General features: G+C 38.9%; 1 protein-coding gene across 1 annotated transcript in view; it reads left to right on the top strand.

Moving 5' to 3' along the window:
- Nucleotides 1-21,112, top strand: part of CDH2 (cadherin 2) — a 216,686-nt gene that overhangs the window by 182,380 nt on the left and 13,194 nt on the right. The window contains exons 12-14 of the mRNA XM_081263289.1: nt 1,432-1,665; nt 1,963-2,196; nt 4,460-4,599. Of these exons, the coding sequence (XP_081119415.1) occupies nt 1,432-1,665; nt 1,963-2,196; nt 4,460-4,599 (608 nt within the window). The remainder of the gene's footprint in view (nt 1-1,431; nt 1,666-1,962; nt 2,197-4,459; nt 4,600-21,112) is intronic.

The raw sequence follows: 21,112 nt of genomic DNA, 5'->3' as shown, positions 1-21,112 counted from the left end.
CTTAAAGTAATGTATCTTGAACCATAATGTCGTGATATAAAGATTTACATATAAAGTGACATGTATGTTGATTGTAAGTGCCTGCCAGGTTTTTCATTCACCCAGGTGATTTTTTGTTCTAATTGGAAGGTTATTTGATATGAGAGAGAAGTGAGCTTTCAGTCTACATAGCCGGGACACTTTGCATGTGCATTTCAATTTAAATCACAAAGTTGGATATAGAGCCTCAGTTCTGCTCCATAATGATTGGGCGAGTTCTTATATTCTCTCTGTGCCGTGGTTTCATTATTATTAAATTGTTTGACTGTTGCTTATTTTATAAAGTTGTTGTAAGAGTTAAGTAATTTTACATGTGATAATGAATGTAAAAGTTCTTCAAACTGTCAAATATCATAGTGGTGGTGACAGTATTGGGAAATGGGAACATACACCATACCCTGCCTTCCACCCTAAGTTCTCTGTGTTCTCAGAACTGTGATATTCTTCACAGAGGGTGGTAGAGATTTTTACTTATTCCCAGCTCAGAATTACATGTGCATGTGTACCTTCCTCATTGCATTACCCTGAGCAGGTCACCTAAATCTCTGGGCTTCAATATGTACTACTATTAATAAACTATTTTATATACATATTATTTATTATTTATGCATGAATATTTATAATATGGGCAGAAGACCGAATTATCATATGAGATGGTAAAGACATTTTATAGTGGAATGAGAATGGATTTGGGGCCAGGCAGAGCAACCTTTAGTAACAATCCACTTATATATAATAGTATGTAGCCATGAGCAATTTATAGAGACCAAGGTTCCTCATCTGTTCAAACCTGCTTTGTTGGATTACAACAAAATAATACAAAGAAAGCCATCCGATCTTTCTGAGTAGTTGACTGATCAATAACTATCACTTCTCTCCCCTAAGATGTTCCTTCCCCAAATGAGACCTGTGGTTCTGTATTATTTGTCTGTAGAGTATTGTATTAGGTCAGAGCCATTTTTGAGCCTTCAAAGCACTCTTGTGTTCTTTCATGCACACATGTCTTAGTTCTCCATCCAAAGGCTAGGGTCCACAAACTCATGAGCCTTTGTCCTGCTTACCTGACATTCCACACAGTGCCTGGAGGAGTGTGATGTGCACAGACCCTGAGTAATGGACAACAGGGCCAGGAAAAGTGTGGGATCCCATAGAGCCCTGTCGTCACCATGCTCACTCCCTACACAGTAGCATGGCAGTTCAAGGTCATGCCAAGAGGGAAGAAAGAAGTGGACTTGTTCTGAAACAGTCCATTCAGATACTGTGACAGCTAGATTTTTCCAGGGTAACACAGTGATTAGGGCAAGAAGGCTGGACGTTTGAGAATTTCACTGTAATTGAGACTTATTGGAGAGAACTGTTCAGCATCCATTGTAATTTTTCCTCCCTTTTTAGGAATTCCTCCTATGAGTGGAACAGGAACGCTGCAAATCTATTTACTTGATATTAATGACAATGCTCCTCAAGTGTTACCTCAAGAGGCAGAGACTTGTGAAACTCCAGACCCCAATTCAATTAACATCACAGCACTTGATTATGACATCGATCCAAATGCTGGACCATTTGCTTTTGATCTTCCTTTATCTCCTGTGACTATTAAGAGAAATTGGACCATCACTCGGCTTAATGGTAAGAACAGGTTAATTATTTGAATATATGTGCAGTTGAGAGGTTTTGAAACCTGGTATGAAAAGTTAATTTTTACGTGCTTCATAATCTTCTCATTAAATATATTCTAAAAGCTACTTAAAGTTTAAGTAAAATATTAAGAGCTCTTGAAGCCAAAAAAAAAATGTTTTCATAATGCAGCAGCATTGTGATTCTCTTTATGTATACAGTCAGGTAGGAGACACATTCTGGAAAAGACTGTGTTTTTGTTGCATTAGGTATTGATTATCAAACTGTATTTTTCCTCTTTTTGTACAGGTGATTTTGCTCAGCTCAATTTAAAGATCAAATTTCTTGAAGCTGGGATCTATGAAGTTCCCATCATAATCACAGATTCCGGTAATCCTCCCAAGTCCAATATTTCCATCCTCCGAGTGAAGGTTTGCCAGTGTGACTCAAATGGAGACTGCACAGATGTGGACCGGATCGTGGGCGCAGGGCTTGGCACGGGGGCCATCATCGCCATCCTGCTGTGTATCATCATCCTCCTCAGTGAGTACTAGTGTCGTCTCTTGGGTGTTAATTCCTTTGGCTTCTGGGATGTTCAGCAAAGGAACTTACTGCTGTTGCCCTACAAAGTAACCTAAGTGGTCACAAACTGAACCCAATGCTCAGTCCTGCTTTGACTTGGGAGTAAGCTCTCCATGACCTCTGAGCATTGTCTTGAGAGTAAGCTCTCCTTGACCTCTGAGCATTGCCTCTTCAATCATAAACAGGACTGCCAAGTCAACCTGAGAATGGAAAGCCTTGGAGCATTCTTCCAAGCACTTACAGGTTTGCAACAAGCCTCCCCAGAATATTTCTTCCATGCCCTCTTGCCATTTTCTGATGCTGATTGCTTGGGGAGCTGTAAAACTCTTTTCATAGAAAAATGTTAAACAGTCCCAAGGTTGAGCACTTATCTTATGATTTGAGTATGAATTTATGGCATGTGGTTGATGATTTAGGAAAATAAGTATATTGCTTTCCTTCACTTTCCTCCGTACAAAGCACAGTCAGCAGCCTGCTCCAGTCATGCGAGGATCAAGGTATTTGTTTCTGAAGGGCTGCACCAAATAGTGAGAGATTGTACTTCACACACAGCACATTTGATAATAGAAATGATTACACAGCTCAATAAATTGTCTGTCTTTAGAGGAAGTATAGATTAAGGAATTGCTCCTTTTTAAGATACTTGGCAATCTTTGGTTCAGTGGAATGCAAGAAATTAACCACTGGAAAGTACTTTAGGAACCACTTCTAAGCATGCAGGTTAAAAGAAGAAATTGCCTGGGCCTTGTGTTTTATTGTGGAATAGCAGCAGGACTTAGTTTATTGTGCGATCATGCTTATGCACCAATCACTTTCTTGAAAATGTTGGCCATTTCTTTTATGTTTCCTCCATTTACAAGTGTTCTGGTAATTTAGAATTCTGTCCCTTTATTCTAAGCAATTACTATAGAAGCCTGAGCATTTTTTACTTCCTGTGTGGAGACTACTTTGGTTATAATTTGAAACCTGCATGCTATACTAATAATCCACTTGCTGGATTTAGCCCTGGAACAATGGCAAATGAGATCATGTATCTGGCTTTAAAAGGAGGATATTTACTTTTATGGCCAATAATAAAAATGTGCTCAAATAGGAGTCATTAAATCTTTTGTTTCAGGATGTAAACCGATACCCTCAGATTTTAGACAGAGCTCATTCCTAGATGTGCACTTAGGGACGAGTTTCACTTTCCACTGAAACGTGGCGTAGATGCCAGCCTTATCAAGAGAGACTTAGGTATGATGGATTGAGGCATGGAGAAGTGACTGTGGCATTTTGAAGGAAAATGAATTGGTGCTGATTTTAACATCAACTCTGGAAAATTTATGGTTCCAGTCCTGGCACATAAGTGTGAAGCATGAAAGCCTAATATTATTTTAGTGCTCAAACTAATCCCCTCGCCTTCTTAGCTGAAACATGCATTTTGATAGAACAGAAAATGCAGAATAGTGTGGCAGGAAAACACAGCCCTTGGGAGTCAAGGAAAATCTCAAGTTGCTATTCCTGATCTAGCTTCAATTTTTTACCCAAGTCATCTAAACAAGCACTTGTCATCTTGTCACACCAGAGAAGTACCTTTTTTTTTTTTTTTTTTATACCAGGGATTGAACTCAGAGGCACTGAACCACTGAGCCACACCCCATCCCTATTTTGTATTTTATTTAGAGACAGGGTCTTACTGAGTTGCTAAGTGCCTTGCCGTTGCTGAGGCTGGCTTTGAACTCGCAATCCTCCCATCTCAGACTCCTGAGCCACTAGGATTACAGGTGTCCACCACCATGCCCTGCAGAAGTGCCATTTTCTGTGAATTTAGAATTATAATGATGAGAGACCAATCTGCATTAAGCAGTGTCATAATTTATCTTACTGCTATTTTGTGTCTTCAGAATTTATGAAGTATTATATTAAAAGTATCTGAAGTATTAAGGCCAAAATGAAGACCAAAAATGATACTGTCCCCATGCATAGATAATGAAACTGAGGAAAGAGATGTTTACCCAGAGGGTTTGCAGGACACCAGATCATAGAGCCCAAGTGCACAAACTGAACCCAATGCTCAGTCCTGCCTTGACTTGTTTCTTTAAGTCTATGAGGCCAGAAATAAGTAATAGGGTAGGAAATGGATTACAAGCCTTTGACCCTTTTATATATAAATTATTAGTGTTGCAGACATGATTAGATAGCTCTGACTTCCAAATGATGCGATTACTGTGTTCCTATCTAGTCCTCGTTCTGATGTTTGTGGTATGGATGAAACGCCGGGATAAAGAACGCCAGGCCAAACAACTTTTAATTGATCCAGAGGATGACGTAAGAGATAATATTTTAAAATACGATGAAGAAGGTGGAGGAGAAGAAGACCAGGTGAGCAATATTTTGAATATTTTGTTTGTTTGTTTGTTATATCCATTCTACACTTGCTGTTAACTGGAGATGGAAGATATAGGAAAGGCAAGTTCAACTCTTTTCTTTTTTAATATTTAATTTTTAGTTGTAGTTGGACAAATACCTTTATTTTACTTACTTATTTTTATGTGGTGCTGAGGATTGAACGCAGGGCCTCGCATGTACTGTTGGGCAAGCACTCTACTGCTGAGCCACAACTCTTTGAATCTTTAAAAGGAAATTTTATGACCAGATGGATTAAATGGTGGGGAAAGGGTTAATACATGGGGAAAGAAAAATGGCATCAGGTTTCTTTTCTGTTGTCACAGAATCAGTCAGTTGATGAATTCTTTTCTGTGTGCCACACATTTATTGAATTTTTTGAAAGCCCCAAATGTCATTGTATTTATTCTGTAAGAAAATCACTAGTGGTGATTCCAGGAACCTGGAATTTGAACCCAATTCCTGTAATATATGTACAAATGAAAATATTTTTCTTCACAGTTTTTATTTAGTCATTTGAAATATAACTGAAAGTAGTTTTTACCTTGAGATTTAGATATTTGTGTGTAAGGTAGAAAAAGCACTAAACCTATTCATTCCAAACCATTTACTAAGCAAAGTTAGTATTCCAGGCATGATTTTAATCTCAGATGATACAGAGGTGGGAAGAACCAACAAATATTTGCCTTCAAGGGTCTTACACACGCAGAGAAATGTTTGAAGTTAAGGACAACATAGGCCATCTTTGTGTCCATAGTGTCTATCACGGTGTCTAGCTAGCTCATAGTAGTTGTTTCAATAGCAGTCAAAATTTTCTTCTTGCTATCAAATCACAAAAGCTTCAGAATCACCGTGTACCTGTGGAACTGCAACCCATTTAAAGGATGAAAATTACCCCAATTCATGGAAAACAAACATCTTTGTGTTCAGAAACAACATTTTAGACATTTTAATAGCTAACCATTATAAGTTCTATACTACATACCAGACATTCTGCTGAGTACACTAAATGTCATTCTTTTAAATCTTTAAAACCTGTGTTGTTACTATGAATATTTTTAGTGATAGAAAACTAAACCTAAGTTTGATTCTAAAAAACAGGAAGTAACACATGGAGGATTTTAGTTTAGGTTTTCTCTGATGTCACTGACTAAACTATATACTATATATTATAACTTGACTGCTCTGATATACTTGCTCTTGAAATTATCTGAAGATATTAATGTAAGCCAAGAGAAATCATTAGGACGGGTGTGCCCTAGATACGTTTGATAGCTTGGTCATTTCTACTTACTAAAACAAAAGCCAGCAATAGCAATCTGAAAAGAACTCAGAATTCTTGGGTTTTGCATTATTATCAGTAAATCAGAATGTACTTTGTCTTAAATATATGGGTAGACATCATCAGGAGGGCTGTAGACTTGAATAAATGCAAATGTTCACAAACTTATCGTTTCTTTTGCTTTTTCGCTCCTTTGAGGAAATGATACATCACTTTGTGTTTTGTAGAGCATGCTCATGCCCTCCCGTATGTTTAATCCTTGTTTTAACCCTTTTATATTTGCACAAAATTGTGTGATTTGTTCCCAGTTTGTAACTTTTATGGCCAGGACTGAAACTCACATTTTCTCATTTGCTTAGTTTACAATACCTCCACTCTCTCATTTAGAAGAGATGCCGGTTCAAAATATGTTGAAAACTTGACTCAAGCGTATAAAGCTGTTTTGAATGCTGATTAATTAAAATGGCTCTATAAATATACCCCAGGGTTTCTTCCTTATAAATGACTTTGAATTTTAAAATTCATGTTTGGCTTAATTCTTAATCTATCCTTTTTTGCTTTCCTGGGCTATATTCAAGATCGACAAATGTATATTGATCACATTCTCTCAGAAACCCTCTATTTTCATTATTTTATTTTTTCATGTCAAGGCATAAACCTAAAACCAACTCAATGAAGCTTCAGTAAAAATAGTAATTACTTCAAGGCCCCCAGTAATAACTAGATTCTGCAAAAAAAAAAAAAAAAAAAAAAAAACTGGTCCAGAGGCAGGACCAAAATAGTTCCCAGCATCTTAGAGTGTGGACCAGGTTACCTGAGTCACCTGATCTGAATCTTTTTCTCCCTTCCACGTCAATTCTTTCAACAAATAGTTTAATAAGGGTTTCTTGTAATTATTTCAGGAAAGATGTATTTATTTTATTGACTTCACCCACTCAGAATGATGCCTGAGATCAGATGGTACAACTTAACCTGTGAGGGATGGGGATACAGAATAATTCAGAAAAATAAAAGGCACGGGCCTCTAGGAGTCAGACTGGCTCAAGATCTAACTACCGATCAAGTTCCAATTTCCTTCCCTAGTCATCTGGGCAAGCACTTGTCCCTTGGAAAAGTGCCGTTCTCTGCATTTGGGAGTATAATGATGCCTGAGCAACCTGAATAAAACCTCAACGAAACATTAACTTACTGCTGTTTTGTGTCTTCGGAATTTATGAAGCAGAATATGAAGATTTCTTAAAATTAACATCATAAATCTTCAACCTCTCCCTTTCCTGATCTTTAAAGTTTCGCAGGCTCCCACATAAACTCCTGGGCATGAATGTGTTGCTTCCTATCCACTCATCAAGCAGCTTGAAGGTTGTTCTGGAACTTTCTCTGCATTGTATTCCATGGCTAATTTATGTAGTACTGGTCTTCCTCGGGTGTCTTTGCAGCTTCTTGGTTCATTGATGGTATCTTAGTTTAGCTCGAGAGCCTCCACTTGTCTTTGGCCCTCTGTTTTGATTTCCCTATGTAAGTCCTCACTGTAGACAATTGTAATATAAAACAGTATAATGCATTTGTTATTCATCTAATTTTTACCTCAGAATAACAGAATGAAACTTGTAGTTTAGGAATGTACATCCTGGGTTCTGCCTCCCCGACTTCTAAGGTGGTTCATGAAATCCATTCACTTACCATTATCCCAATGTTGCTGCCCTCACTTAGGGTGGGTCATCCCTGTCCTACCTCATCTTCCTGTCTCTGGCTTAACACCCTCATCCAGTCTGTGGCATTTATCGGATCCAGACTTCTTCCTGAACATGTCGCTTTTGGGGCCCTGCACCCAATCTTTGGTGAATGCCCTTGTGCACTATATAGAGGTCCATGGGAAGGAGTTAATGGAGGGCACAAGTTCCCTTAGGACGCAGATGCATCAAGCCTGTCCACTCATGACCACTGAAGTGTTCTTCAGACTTTCAGTGATTCATCCTTAAACCTTTTAACAGCAGTTTCTTTTTTTTTCTTCCCTTCATTCCTTTCCAGGGATAAAAGCAGCTCTCAGTCCTCTCTCTCCTAGAAAGGGCTTGTCCAGTCCTATATTTTCGTTCAGAGAGGCCTCATTTTGTTCTGAGCTCTCTTAATGGTTTCACAAAACTGTGATTTGGTAACTTGTCTGACTTGTTCTTGGCACTAGAATGTGAATAAGAGCCTCATGACCTTCTAGATAGCCCAGCCAGAAGCAAAAGGCTTCCTGCAGGTCTGAATGTACCCACCACTTATATCAACCTTTGCAGGAGCCTACGGGGCTTCTTCTGTACCTCCAACCAGATCATAGGTCTGCTACCAAAAGCAACCAGTATTTTATTATTTCTATCGCTATAGATGAGCATTCCCTATTTTTTACTTTTATATAAATAGATAGCATTGGCACATTTTGGGCTGGCTTCCGTAACTCAACATCATACCCACGAGATTCCTCTATATTGTCTGTAGAAGTAGTTCATTTTTTTTGCCATTGAGGAATAATATTCTGTTGTAAAAATTAAGCATTAGAATGATGATTACTTAACATTTTATTGCACCTGGACCTTTGAGTATATGCAGTTGGGTTATTATGAATAAAGCTCCTATGAACATTGCTGTGAATGTGTTTTTTGGTGCATTTCTGTTTTGTTCATGTGTGCAAAGTGAGCATGATCTGCCAGTTTCCCAGAGTAACTGTAAGTTTTGCATCTCTCCTTCCCACAGTGTATGGATTTTCTAATTGTCCCACATCTTCTTTCTTAGCACTTAGATTTTTTTTTTTTTTTTTTAGTCTTTTTAACTTAAGGCACTCTAATGCTATGGGTCTTACTGAGATTTAATTGGGATTGTCCTGGTATTTTGGTTGTCATATTTATTTATTCATTTGTTTTGGTGCTGGGGATTGAAACACTGTACCACTTAAATATATCCTATATCCCCAGACTTTTTAATCTTTTTATGTTAAGACGAGGTCTTGCTAAATTGCTGAGGCTTAGCCTCAAATCTGTGGTCTTCCTACCTCAGCCTCCTGATTTGCTGGGTTTAGAGGCATTCAGCACTGCACCAGGCCCCATGGTGATGATATCTTTCATGAAGTTTCTGTTCAGCTTGTCTACTCTTCTATAGGAATGTCCTTATTGATTTATAGGAGGTCCTTACAGAAATGAAATCTTTGTCAGATAAATGCATTGCAAGGAACTTTTCATTCAGTAGCTCACTCTTTTGTTCTCTTTATGATGGTGTCTTATGATGAGCAGAAAGTTTTAATTTTGATGAAGTCAAGTCCACTTTATTATTTTTTCCCATCATGCTTAATGTTTTTATATCCTATTGAAGAAAACTGTTATCTATTTCAGTGTAATGAATATTCCCCCAAAATATCTTTATATTATCTTATTAAAGCTCTATAATTTTACCTATCGTAATTGTGATAAGTAGTTACAATTTTGCCTTTTGTTACTTCTATATTTTTTTGTAATTTATTTTCTATCTAGTATAAGATATGGATCAGGAATTTGGGGGTTTGTTATGAATATCCAGCTATATTTACTAAAAAAAAAAAGTAATCATGGTTCATTGTCACAAAGCAAATAATCATACATGTGTGGGTCTGTGGGTCAGCTTCTTGCTCAGTTTGTCTAATTTTGGTCTAATACCATATTGTTTTAATCATTGTCACTTTCTAAAGTCTTGATACCTGATAAAGTCAGTTCTGTAAGAGTATTATTCAAGGTTTTTTCTAAGATTTTTGTTGGATTCTGTTATTTTTTTTCCTTAAGAGAAAAAAAAAATATTTAACAGTCTTACTTTCCTAAGTGTAAAGTGCTTCATTGTCTAAAGAGACATTCTTACTTTCAATCTTAAAATCATGGTTAATTCCTGAGAAATCTAGCTTTTCTGAAATAGACTTTACCTGTCTATATTCCATAATTCATTTGTGGCTTCCTGTTAGGAATCCTGTTTCTTTGTGGTGTGCATTAAACCTTTTAGGTAATGTGGTGTTATGCATACTTTTCATTAGTATTTTGAAGATTTAGTCCTTGGAAATGGGACTGGTGCAATGCTATATTCTAGACAAGTCATAATCAATCTTTATCACACTTAACTATCATTTTACAGAGCACATGTGTCTTCAAGGTGTGGGTGAGAATTATTCCAGAGTATGTGGACATGATTTGTGATAAGCAGACACAGGTCTGTCTGTTCTGTTTGGTGTCTGAGCTAGACAGTCTTTTAATGGATCATTTTTACTACCACTGAATAGTATTCTCTTATAAGAATTAACCACATTTTGTTTATCCAGCTTTGGAGAATCGGTGGGGCTCGGAGGTCAATTCAGGCAGCCGGTAAATACCAAGGGATGACTTTAGGTATCACAAGGGCAAGTCTGTAGCCACTGTCTCAAGGTCAGACTGAAACTGGCTGAGCAGAAACTCATATTCTTCCTTCTTATTGGCAACCAACTGATTAGAAAGAAATCAGAGCAAAACAGTCCTTCACTAGGATAGTCCTTATCTTCCCTGCCTTTGATTAGCATCTCTATCTGCTTAAGTTCCATGCCAAGGTTGCTAATTTCCATTTTTTTTAAATAACCCTTACTTTATTTCCATTTTTTTTCTCTTTCCACATTTTTATTGACTCATTATAGTTGTACATAATGACGGGATTTTTTGTTACATATTCATACATACACAATCCACATATAACAATATAATTTGGCCAATTCACTCCCCAGTACTTTCCCCTTCTCGCTCCCCCTTCCCACCTCATCCTTTTCTTCTACTGATCTCCCTTTGATTTTCATGAGATTCTCCGACCCCCAGACACACATCTTTCTTTTCCTTTTTCCTGTCTAGTGTTCACATATGAGAGAAAACATATGACCCTTGACCTTCTGAGCTTGGCTTACTTCACCTAACATAACAAGGTTGCTTATTTCTTAGCAAAATAAGATGAGCCTAAGAAAAGAAAGAACAATTCCCCTGTGTCTTTTTTTTCCTTTCTTGGGTGTTGTAGACATTCATCAGAACTTGTGGATATTCTGCTCAGGAGGCAGGGTTGGGCCCTTTTTGAATCTGGCCTTGGGTGGGTTCTGGCAGGAGCAGTTATCTGGCTGTTGTGCAGACACTTTTAATATAATGTCCAGTCTCTTTTCAGAGGGCGAGGTTTCTTCTTTATCTGCTTTGCTATCACCAGCAGGCCTTTTGTTGGATCTGGAGTCATGTTTAATTACCCTCATTAGTAAATGTCCTTCAGTGCCCTTTTGGCCAGTGGGGCTGGTTGCAGATACAGTATCGGCTCTCAGTGATCTCTGCATCTAGTTCCTTCCATAGGAGCAGCACTAATAAAATCAGGGAGAATGTACAATACAGCTGATCACTCACTTCCCTGGGAGCCTCCTCTTTTAGCCCCAGGACATAAAACAGTTCCTCCTTGCTCTTTGAAGCCTAGACTTTATTAGGATTGTTCTTATATTAAACAAGCACTTATCTGTTGTGTGATGTTTAGGACACTCAAGACTTACCTAAATCACTTGACCTCAGACAGCATCATTCTCATCAAGTTAGCAAGAGCTGCTATATGTTGTTCCCTGTGTTTAGACACTGTACTAAGTGCATTACATCCATGATTTCACTAGACTTCCACTCGCAGCAGTAAGAAAAGTAGGCACACACTGTTATCAGATAGCAGAGTGATGATTAAATCCTTCTGTGCTTGCATCCAAAGAAGCTGGTATGTTCACCCTATTTTAGAACAACCTGGGCAAAGTTCATGTTCAACAAAACAATTAAAACACAGCCTGTGGGCATGTCCCCTCCTTGGAGCAGGCTCTAGGACACCCAGCAGCTTCTTTTGCTCTCAGTCTTGGGCTTGGAAAGGTTCCCAGAGCCATAGGCTGTTGTGGGTACTCTTAGTCTATGACAGAAGGTGCTGCGGTTCATGGTGGGGGAGCCCAAGTGGCCATGGATGGATGCAGGCCGAAGCCCTTTGGGCCATGGGTGGTGACTCCTGGGAGCAGTGTGAGTTTTGGGGAAGCAGGGCTTATCATCTCCACAGGCAGAGTTAGCGAAGGAGATTAAAACTGACACTGTCAGAGCACAGGATGTGATGGAAGGGCCGAGTGGCCAACTAGAGGTCCCGTGTGAGTTTTCTCCTGACCACGCTGGGATTCTTGGCTCTCATCAATGTGTCACAGGTCAATCTTCTCATACCTTCTGCTGCCCCATTTCCCCCCACCTTTGGGCTAGTGAACACGGTGGGTTACACATTCTAGAAGTGAGGACTCTGCCTGAATCCGCAAATTTGATTTCTTAAATTCTACCGATGTGCTCAGGGCTAGTGTTTAGGCATCTGAGGTGGTCTGAACACCCAGAAAAAGCACCTGATAGCCACCCTGATGGTTTGGATGCCAACATCTGAAGGATGGATTCTGTGTCACTTAAAATTTTTGTAACAGCTCACACCCTAAGGTTTGTTTTTACACAGCCCACGGCTGTGTTTCATTTAGCCAGCGGAATTCAAAAATTGAAAAAAATTCACATAAAGTTCTTGTTTCCCAATCCTTTACAAAAATGGAAAGATCTAGAAACGTGGTCTTCGTTCTGACAGGATGCAATTATCAGAAACTAAATAGAAGCTTTCTTCTTTAAGCAAGACAAGCAGCTTCCAGCCAATTCTTTCTTTTTCTACCGGACCAGCTTGACTGGTTTTTATGATCAGCCTGTACTTTATAGATGTTTGTTTTTCAGACCCTGATTAAATTATATACTACTTATTACTCTTTGAAATAATAAAAACAGATTCCTATGAGGAGAAGGTACCATGGAGTCCTGAAACCATAGGATAGTTTTCTGTATTACGGGTTTAAAAGAAAATAAAGTGGGTTAGCCACCCAAATATATTTAGCCAGGTGTACTAGTTAAAATAGCTTACCACTATTAACTAAGACTTCAATGATGAAACCTAATTGAAATGTGTTTCTTGCCTGCCTCATAGTAAATGAGTGGAAGGTCATGGGCATCTGGTGTGAAGGAGGGAGCTTTGTTCTACATGGTCATTTAAGGACACCATGTGCCCACAGCTCCACCTCCACACGTGGTTTCCAAGGCCACCCCATCCATATGGACTTGTAATCACTGGCTGGCGACAGGATGTGGAGGAGGATTTAGGGGCCAGGCCTGGAAATGGTACACATCACTTCTGTTCCCAAGTTCCTGGGAAATATATTTTTTGCTGTGCCACTATTTGAAAGAGGAATAAATGGGTTTAGTGATCAGCATCAGGTCTGTCCCCAACCCAGGTTAGTTGTCAAGAGTGAGGAGAGTTTTTAGGGAGGTTCTACAAGAACAGTTTTTACCCCACAACAACAAGCTGCATCTTTCTGAGCCAGAGGAAGTGTGTTCCTAGACACACTCAAGACAGAATGTTCCACAGCTGATGAAAACAAGACGGGCCTGAAATCAGGATGAAGGGCTCACCACAAACCACGAAGGGTAGCTTCCCTTTATCTGGAGAAAGCACCTGGTACTTTGTGTCACTCTGGACTTTCTGTCATTCTCTTTTTCAGCAGGGCCCTTAGCACATGCACATGTCAGTAATCACAGGTAATTTCAGGAAAAAGGGAGACTTGATAGGAGTTACTTTTAGTAGCCAGGGTTTCTAGAACTGAAAAGATCCAGATTTAATCTCTGTGTCAGTTGTCTTTTTTTTTTTTTTTTGGGGGGGGGGGGTTTGGATGAAATTGATTTCTCATGTGATTTGTAGAAATTAGTCTCAGAACTTAAGTGAACAAGATCTCCAGAATCTCCCTGACACAGAAAGTATGTTCAGCAGAGTTCAGGGGCCTCATGGAACACATAATTCCATGACCTGGGATTTGGCTTTTAGGAATGCAGACTTTGAGAGCTGATGACTCAGTTTCTCCTGTCGTTGCCCCTCCTACGTAACATTTTAAACTGCTGTAGCAATGAACTACCTCTACTTCTGTACTATATTGCTATATTTTCTTGGCTTAATTCATGTCTTCACCTGCTTAGCCATCAAGATTCATCTCAAGAAACCTTGTTTGGGGGTCCCAGGATAAACCAAGGCTCTCTCTGCTCTGGGCTCCACAGTATCCATGCCTCTCTATTTTGAACTGTTCAGCCCAAGTCCTAACCCTAGGCTGGTAAGACTTGTCTTAGTCATTTTTTATTCTATCATTTGGACAGGTGGCACCTAGCAGCACTCAGAGAATGTTAGTTGAACAGCACTGGATCTTCTTCCTGCATTTCTAACTTGGTCTGCAGTTCTACCTGCAGAATTAACTGCACTCCTGATCACTTCATTTTAATCCTTCAATATCTCTGATTCCTGCAGGAAATGATGGCAGTGTTTTGAAATGCTAGGCTTTGTTGAATACCTATGCTATATCATGTGATGTACTATGTTTTTAGTTTGCATGCCTCTTATGACATTTTTCCCAAAGCCTCTATGAAGTGACAATGCTACTAGTCCAGTTTCGAACCCAGGTGTATACATCTAAAGAGTTCAGACACTTATGCACTGTGCTGGAGACCCTGTGGTGGAAATTTTATTTAGTCTTACTGACTTATAGTGGGCAGGTGATACTGGATAAGACCAGCAAGGCTGGGGGCTAGACCACAGCTTATTAAATGACCACTAGAAGTCTGGCTTTAGACTAGGCAAAAGGTAAGACCCAACTAATTGGCTAAGTGTGGCTTGCAAAATTGAGCACATTAACAAAGTTAAAATCTGGACAGTCAATCTGAGCAATCAAATTACCAAAACAATAACATATAAATTTGGACAACAGAAACTAAAATCGGAAATCCAGGCAAGATGCCTAGACAAGGGAATGGAACGTGGATACAAGATAGCTCCTTGGGGCCAAACAGGTACTTCTCTGAGTCAAGAGATCACAGCATGAGCCAGGAGGTCTCCATAGACACCATGCCCATCTCAAGAAGCAACCCCACGTTAGGCAAACAAGCTCAGCCATCTGACCCAAGTGGAGAATGAATTTGCGTAACTCAACCATGATGTATTTAATTCCTTTAAATAATTGTTATATAAAATAATTTTGCTTTATAAGCAAACTCTCCAATCTGGATATAATTGGAGACCACTTTCAATGTTTTCATTATTGGCTAATAATGCTTTGTTAATGACATTTCCAAGTTATTCATACATTTATGCCCACCTGCAAGCAATAGCATATTTTATTTATTGAAATGATTTCACAAGAGCAGAGTTTCACCAGGAATTGGATTAATACATTATCATTCCCTTTTTGCATGCCATTCTCAACACACTTATTGGCAGGGGACGCATACTGCTAGGCTACAAACAACACATATTCTGGGCCGGTCAGTACCCATCCCTATTGCTTATTAAACCTGAGTCTTTGCTATTCCTGTCACTTCATGTGACTGAACATAATATTTTAAGTAACTGATTTTAATATTCATTTCTCCTGACTAATCATAAACTTATTATACTTATGTTTGAGATAATGATAATTTATCAATAGCCCGTAATAACAAATGATAAGGATTTGAATACCAAGTAGGGGTCAGCACTGTGCAAAAGGGGGGAAAAAAGACTTAAGTTGCCAAAATACTGTTGGTCAAAGTTTGACCGGCATCCATAGCCACCAACTGCCTATTTTTATGAACACAGATTTACTGGAGCAGAGCCATGAGCCATGCCCATTGTTGACATATTTTGTATGCCACAGTGGCAGTGGAGTTGAGATATTGCAAAAGAGATTGTGTGGCCCCAAAAGCTTAAAATATTTACTATGTGGACCTCCCAGAAGATGTTTGTTGAGCATTGCTATGGAGTCCTCATTAGCTTTTTGTGTGTGCAAAGGTTGAATACTAACTATTAAGGTTAGCCCAGGCAATTTATGCAATCTGCTGAAGGTCACACATTTAAGCTGTGAGGAAGCCGGGCTTTGAATCAAGGTACTCTGACTTTAGAATACATTTTCTTTAAGTCAATACCATGATCTGAAAACAAAACATATTCTTCTTTAGGAAATTCCCGAATGATCTGTCATAATCCCGGGAAGGATTTCTATTCTCTCTCACCATATTCCCCACCAAATGTTGCTGTTTCTTTATTATCTGTTTTTATGTCTCCTCCAAGATCAAATAATAGGTCATGCTGAGATAGAATGACTTTGATCTTTTACTGAGCAGTGACTTTTTTTTTTTTTTGAGGAGAAGTTGGTTCTCAGGGTTAAATATGGAATTGAAGATACATTCAGTGGCTATACTTTTATCTTCCAACATAGAGAATGCTTGGGGGCATTAAGGAATATATCCCTCTTTGTGGGCCTGTGACTGAATTGCATAGAAAGCATGGCAAATTACAGCCAGGCTCCGTGGGGCATGCCTGTAATCCCAGCGGCTCTGGAGGAGGAGACAGGAGGATTCTGAGTTCAAGACCAGACTCAGTAAAAAGTGAGGCACTAAGCAACTAAGTGAGACCCTGTCTCTAAATAAAATACAAAATAGGGCTGGGGATGTGGCTCAGTGGTCAAGTGCCCTTGAGTTCAGTTCCCGGTACTCTGCCCCCAAAAAGGGAGAAATTACAGACATTAGGCGAGAAAAGATATTTCAGATTCCCAGAAGCATGTTGTTTTTTGTGAAGGGGGTCCCTGTACTGGACCCCGAAGGCTCAGCGCATCCACATCTTCCTTTCCTGTAGCAGCCCCTCCTCCACAGCTCCTGATATCTTCACTCCCCGTTTCCTGTGATAATTGAGATACTCTACTGCTTTAATTATTTGGAGATCAGTAACCACCTCTGTGACCCAAGAGGCTCTTAGAAAGTATTTGTTGATTCAAAGTGAATTGTGCATTGGCTGCATTTTTCCCAAAAGAATATGCCAAAAATTCACAATGGGAAATGCATCTTGGTAAAATTTCAACAGTGCCCGTGTTCTGAAACAGAACCATAATTTTTGTACCAAAGAAAGAGCCTTCAGCTCATGCACAAATCTGAGAACAGATAGCATTTTGAAAGATGCTATGTGGAACCCCATTCACAGGAAGCCAGGGAAACAGGAACAATGAACTGGTCCCTCGTAGTGGGACCTCAGCTTTGTGGAAAGCTACATTGATTTTGCTGGAGAATTATATCCATTTTCTCTCATGTTAATAAAAAATGTCTATGAATATAGAGAATGGGAGTCTTCATCTGCTTAAGTTCTCAAGTTATCTTGATTAAGTTTACAATTCAACTCAGAAAGGCTTTTAGGAAATCTTTTATTTGGGGGAGCCTTTAATAATCCATAGGATTTATTTAGTTTTTCATAGCATTTCACCTGTGTAAGATGGCTACCATCATAATTATACTTGGCTAAGAAAAATTAGGTTGTAATGTAACTTACATAAAGCTTGCAAGGGTGTTTGACTTACTTGTCAGGAGTTATATAGTTATATGTTGACACCTTATCATTATTTTACTATTTTATTCAGTTATTTTAATAGAGAGTGAGATAACAATGTTCTTCTCCACTTTCCATTACTTTCTTGCACATGCCATAGTCAGCTTTTTTCCAGATACATTGTTTTTCCTTGAGAATTATATGTCTGCTTTTATTTCTTATGGTCACTCTGTCTTCAGACATTAAAAGAGATTAAAACTACATCTGCATGGGAATTCTAAGGTTATGAAACCTTTGCTGCTATGAAAGGAAAATACCTACTCATGCCAGTCCTTGCCTAGGACAGAGCAATAGGTTTTCCTCACTGGTTCTCAAAAGGACCATGAACTTCAAGTACCCACCCATCTCCTCCACATGCCAGACCCTTGCTGGGCCTAAGTGAGGATTCCCTGTTGCGTAGGCAGCTGGAGCTTGTTCTAACCAACTGTGTAGGGCCCTCAGGACTCAGGTCTCTCCTATCTCACTTACCACGGCCCAGAGCCTCCTTAGCATCAGCATCTCAAATTTTCCTTTCATGCACTGAACCTCTGACGGCTTCCTCAGTTAATAAACTAAATGGAGCATTTCTTTGCTCAGCCAACTATTTGTTGGTTTTCCTGGGCACTGCTTAATGAGTCTGTGACCTTGGTTGAATCATTGGTCTCGCTGAACTGCTTTGATCAACAGGTGGGAGCAAGGACCTTTGATTGAGGGGTTTCATTTGTATTACATGAGACACCACATGAAGTACCTAATGTCATTCCTCACAGGTGAGGGGACCAAGGTTGGCTTCCTTCTTCTCCCTCTCAGAGCTGAAAATGGTATTTGCCATACAATAGGCACTCCCTGAAAGGAAGAAAGATAAATGAATAATTTTGTTTTCCCCTGAAATAGTCAAAAATCACATCCTCTAGATTCTGTCTGCAAGGGTAGTTTCCCAAATTATTTGCCTGGGATTCAAGAATTGCAATTATTCTGATGCTCTTTTATTTTATTTACTTTATTTTTATTTTATTTTATCAAGCAAAACCTAATGTTCTAACCTAGATTTTGCAGTTATTTTCTGAACTAATTATAAATCATTGCAAGTAGTGGAATATTTTCAAGAAAAGCCAGAAGCAGAGCTTTAGCTATTTATTAACTTCTTACTAACTTTCCCATAATTAAATCACTCTTAAGACATTTTGAATTGTAGAGAAAAGAAAATGCTGTTACTTGCAATGTTAGTATTCTAAATACCCTAAATCCATGTCTACTTTTAATGTCCATTGCTAGTTAACACGTATTCCACACATTAGTTTAAACAAGATTTTCCTTGGCTTTCACTGGAAAATTAAATTTCTTTGGGAAGCTAACACTGTCAAAGTTGATAGTCGTAAGAGAATTTTCAGATCAGTTCTTTCTCCAGAGTTTTAGGAACCAAGTAAAGATTTCTCATTGTTTATAATCCTCAGAAGTAAGACCATGAACCCAGAGATCTTGAGAACATTTTCAGTCTCTGTAATTCCCATTATAATTCTCATTCTACACATTGTAATTTGTGTGTTTAAGTAGAGCATTATGGGATTGTAAAGATGTATAATTTAGGAAATTCACATAGGGCGACCTTTTATCAAAAGGTCTAAAATTGGACCTTCAGATCAGACTGTAGCTGTATAACACAGATGGACGTCAGCAGAAAAGCCCTTCCCTGTGAGTTGAGGGCACTTCCACATGCTCCTTACCACCATCAGATTTTTATATCTTACACTGCAAGTAGACAAAGAGGAGCCATCACGGAGATGTATGTTTTAACCATTTCTAGTTTCCTGCACATGGATGGCTTTATGACTCTTCTTTTGATCTCATTGTAATTGAGGAACTTCATAGGTTTCTATAAATTATGGGAGAACTCACCATGGACCTTGGCAATGATTCTTGGCAATGATTTTTCAGAACTGAAGTGTGAAATGTAGCAGAACACGTGAGATCAGGGTTCGTTCTCTCTCCCCTCCACCCCTTTGTGAATTACTGCTAATGTGTAATGTGATCTGAGCACATTTCTTGCATTGGCTGCTCTTTTGATATCTGGGAGGAAAATCATTAATGAAGTTTTATTCAACTCTTATTTTGTATGAATGCTTTCTGAAGGTCTGGCACATTGTGAATTAAAAGGACTGAGCCGAACCAAAGAAGTTTAGGACAGTTCCTGTTCTATGGTTCTTATGGTAGTAGGAAATAACTATGAATAAAGAAAGATCAAAACCTGAGAATTAACATGCTCTTATTTAATAATAAGTAAGCTAGATAGGCAACACTAAGTGAAGCAGGAGGGGAGGAGGCACTGACCTTGTCCAAAGGAAAGAGTTGCTATCAGTGGCAAAGCATTGTTATGTAAAATGTGAGCTCTCTTTAGCAGAACTTCCTGCTTTCAGATGAGATATGCCTATGTTTAAATGTTGGAGACTTATTTGAACATTTATGAAACACTGGTAGCCAATCAAAAAGCATTTTTAGCATGCCTGTGATCCAGCAGCTCAGGAGGCTAAGTCAGGAGAGTGGCAAGTTCCAAAGCAACTCAGTGAGACCCTGTCTCTAAATAAAATGCAAAATAGAGCTGGGCATAAGCTCTGTGGTTGAATGCCCACAAGCTCAATCTCCAGTACAAAAAAAAAAAAAAGTATTTTTATTTGTAACCTTAGGATATAGTGCATTTTATGAGAAGTCCAAGTAGAGATTCTTTCCAGGTACAGAATAGCACGGGCAAAGACCATGTAAGTGTTTTGTTTTTTTATTTTTTTGTTTTTGGTTGTATAAAAGAGATGCCTCCATATTCTTATCATTGTTAAACTGAACTATCATATAATAAATCCCGGACTCTCAAGGGATATGTCACCAGATAAAAGACAGTCCTTAAACACCAGATTCAATTACCTGTTTTTGTGTAATTCAGACTTCTAATGAAGCTTTTTCTACCCTTGGGGTAACACATTTACTAACTGTCATTAATACACTTATCAGTATTTTCCCCTCTAGGAAAAGCTTTTGGTAATTGTTAGAATGCACACTTATTCACGATTTACCCCACTCTCTTGTGCGTGGTGGTTATCCAATTAAACATGGCCTGGGAAACCAGGCTTCATAGTGTGAAAGCATTCTAAATTCTCTAAATAAATCTCTTTTTATCTGGTATAGCATGTGAACATTCCAAAGGCTTTCACATATTGTCTCATGTAGGCCTTTAAGATATTCTAGGACTCACAATTATAAGTTCTGTAAAATTGAAAACAGAGCACATTTGTGTAAGGTCAGGCTGTTTTCATTCATTTTTCTGTGAATGACTTGAACTCTGTCCTGACAGCATTCCCATGCCTTTGCTCATGTTCCTGATTCAGCAGCGCTTTCTCCTTAGCCCAGTTACAGTTCAGGGTTCAAATCTAAAGCCAGTTTTCCCTCAGAGTTCTTTATATCTCATGAGAGACCAAGTTTGTGTGTCTCCAGCTCTGTGTGCATCTACCTCACCTTCCACATCATGTTGCACTCAGGAGAGGCAGAGCTTTTTCATCATGGTACCTGTCAGGCTGGATGAAGCTCTCGGCAAGGGATGACTCTTGGGGAGTGTTGTCATGATCAGAGCATCTCCAAGAGCAAGGGGTTAAGTCAGATACATCAAAGACAGACGCACCTCGATTCGATTCCCATCCAAATCACGTACTAGCTGCGTGATGGTGGCAATGTCCTCATCTTTCTTCTAAAGAGTTGATAATAAAACTTGCTTCACGG

The sequence above is a fragment of the Spermophilus citellus genome, assembly GCF_964194105.1.
Source record: "Spermophilus citellus genome assembly, chromosome: 12".
Lineage (NCBI taxonomy): Eukaryota > Metazoa > Chordata > Mammalia > Rodentia > Sciuridae > Spermophilus > Spermophilus citellus.
Note: the sequence above shows the minus strand (reverse complement) of the source record. Positions and strands in the feature narration are given on the sequence as shown.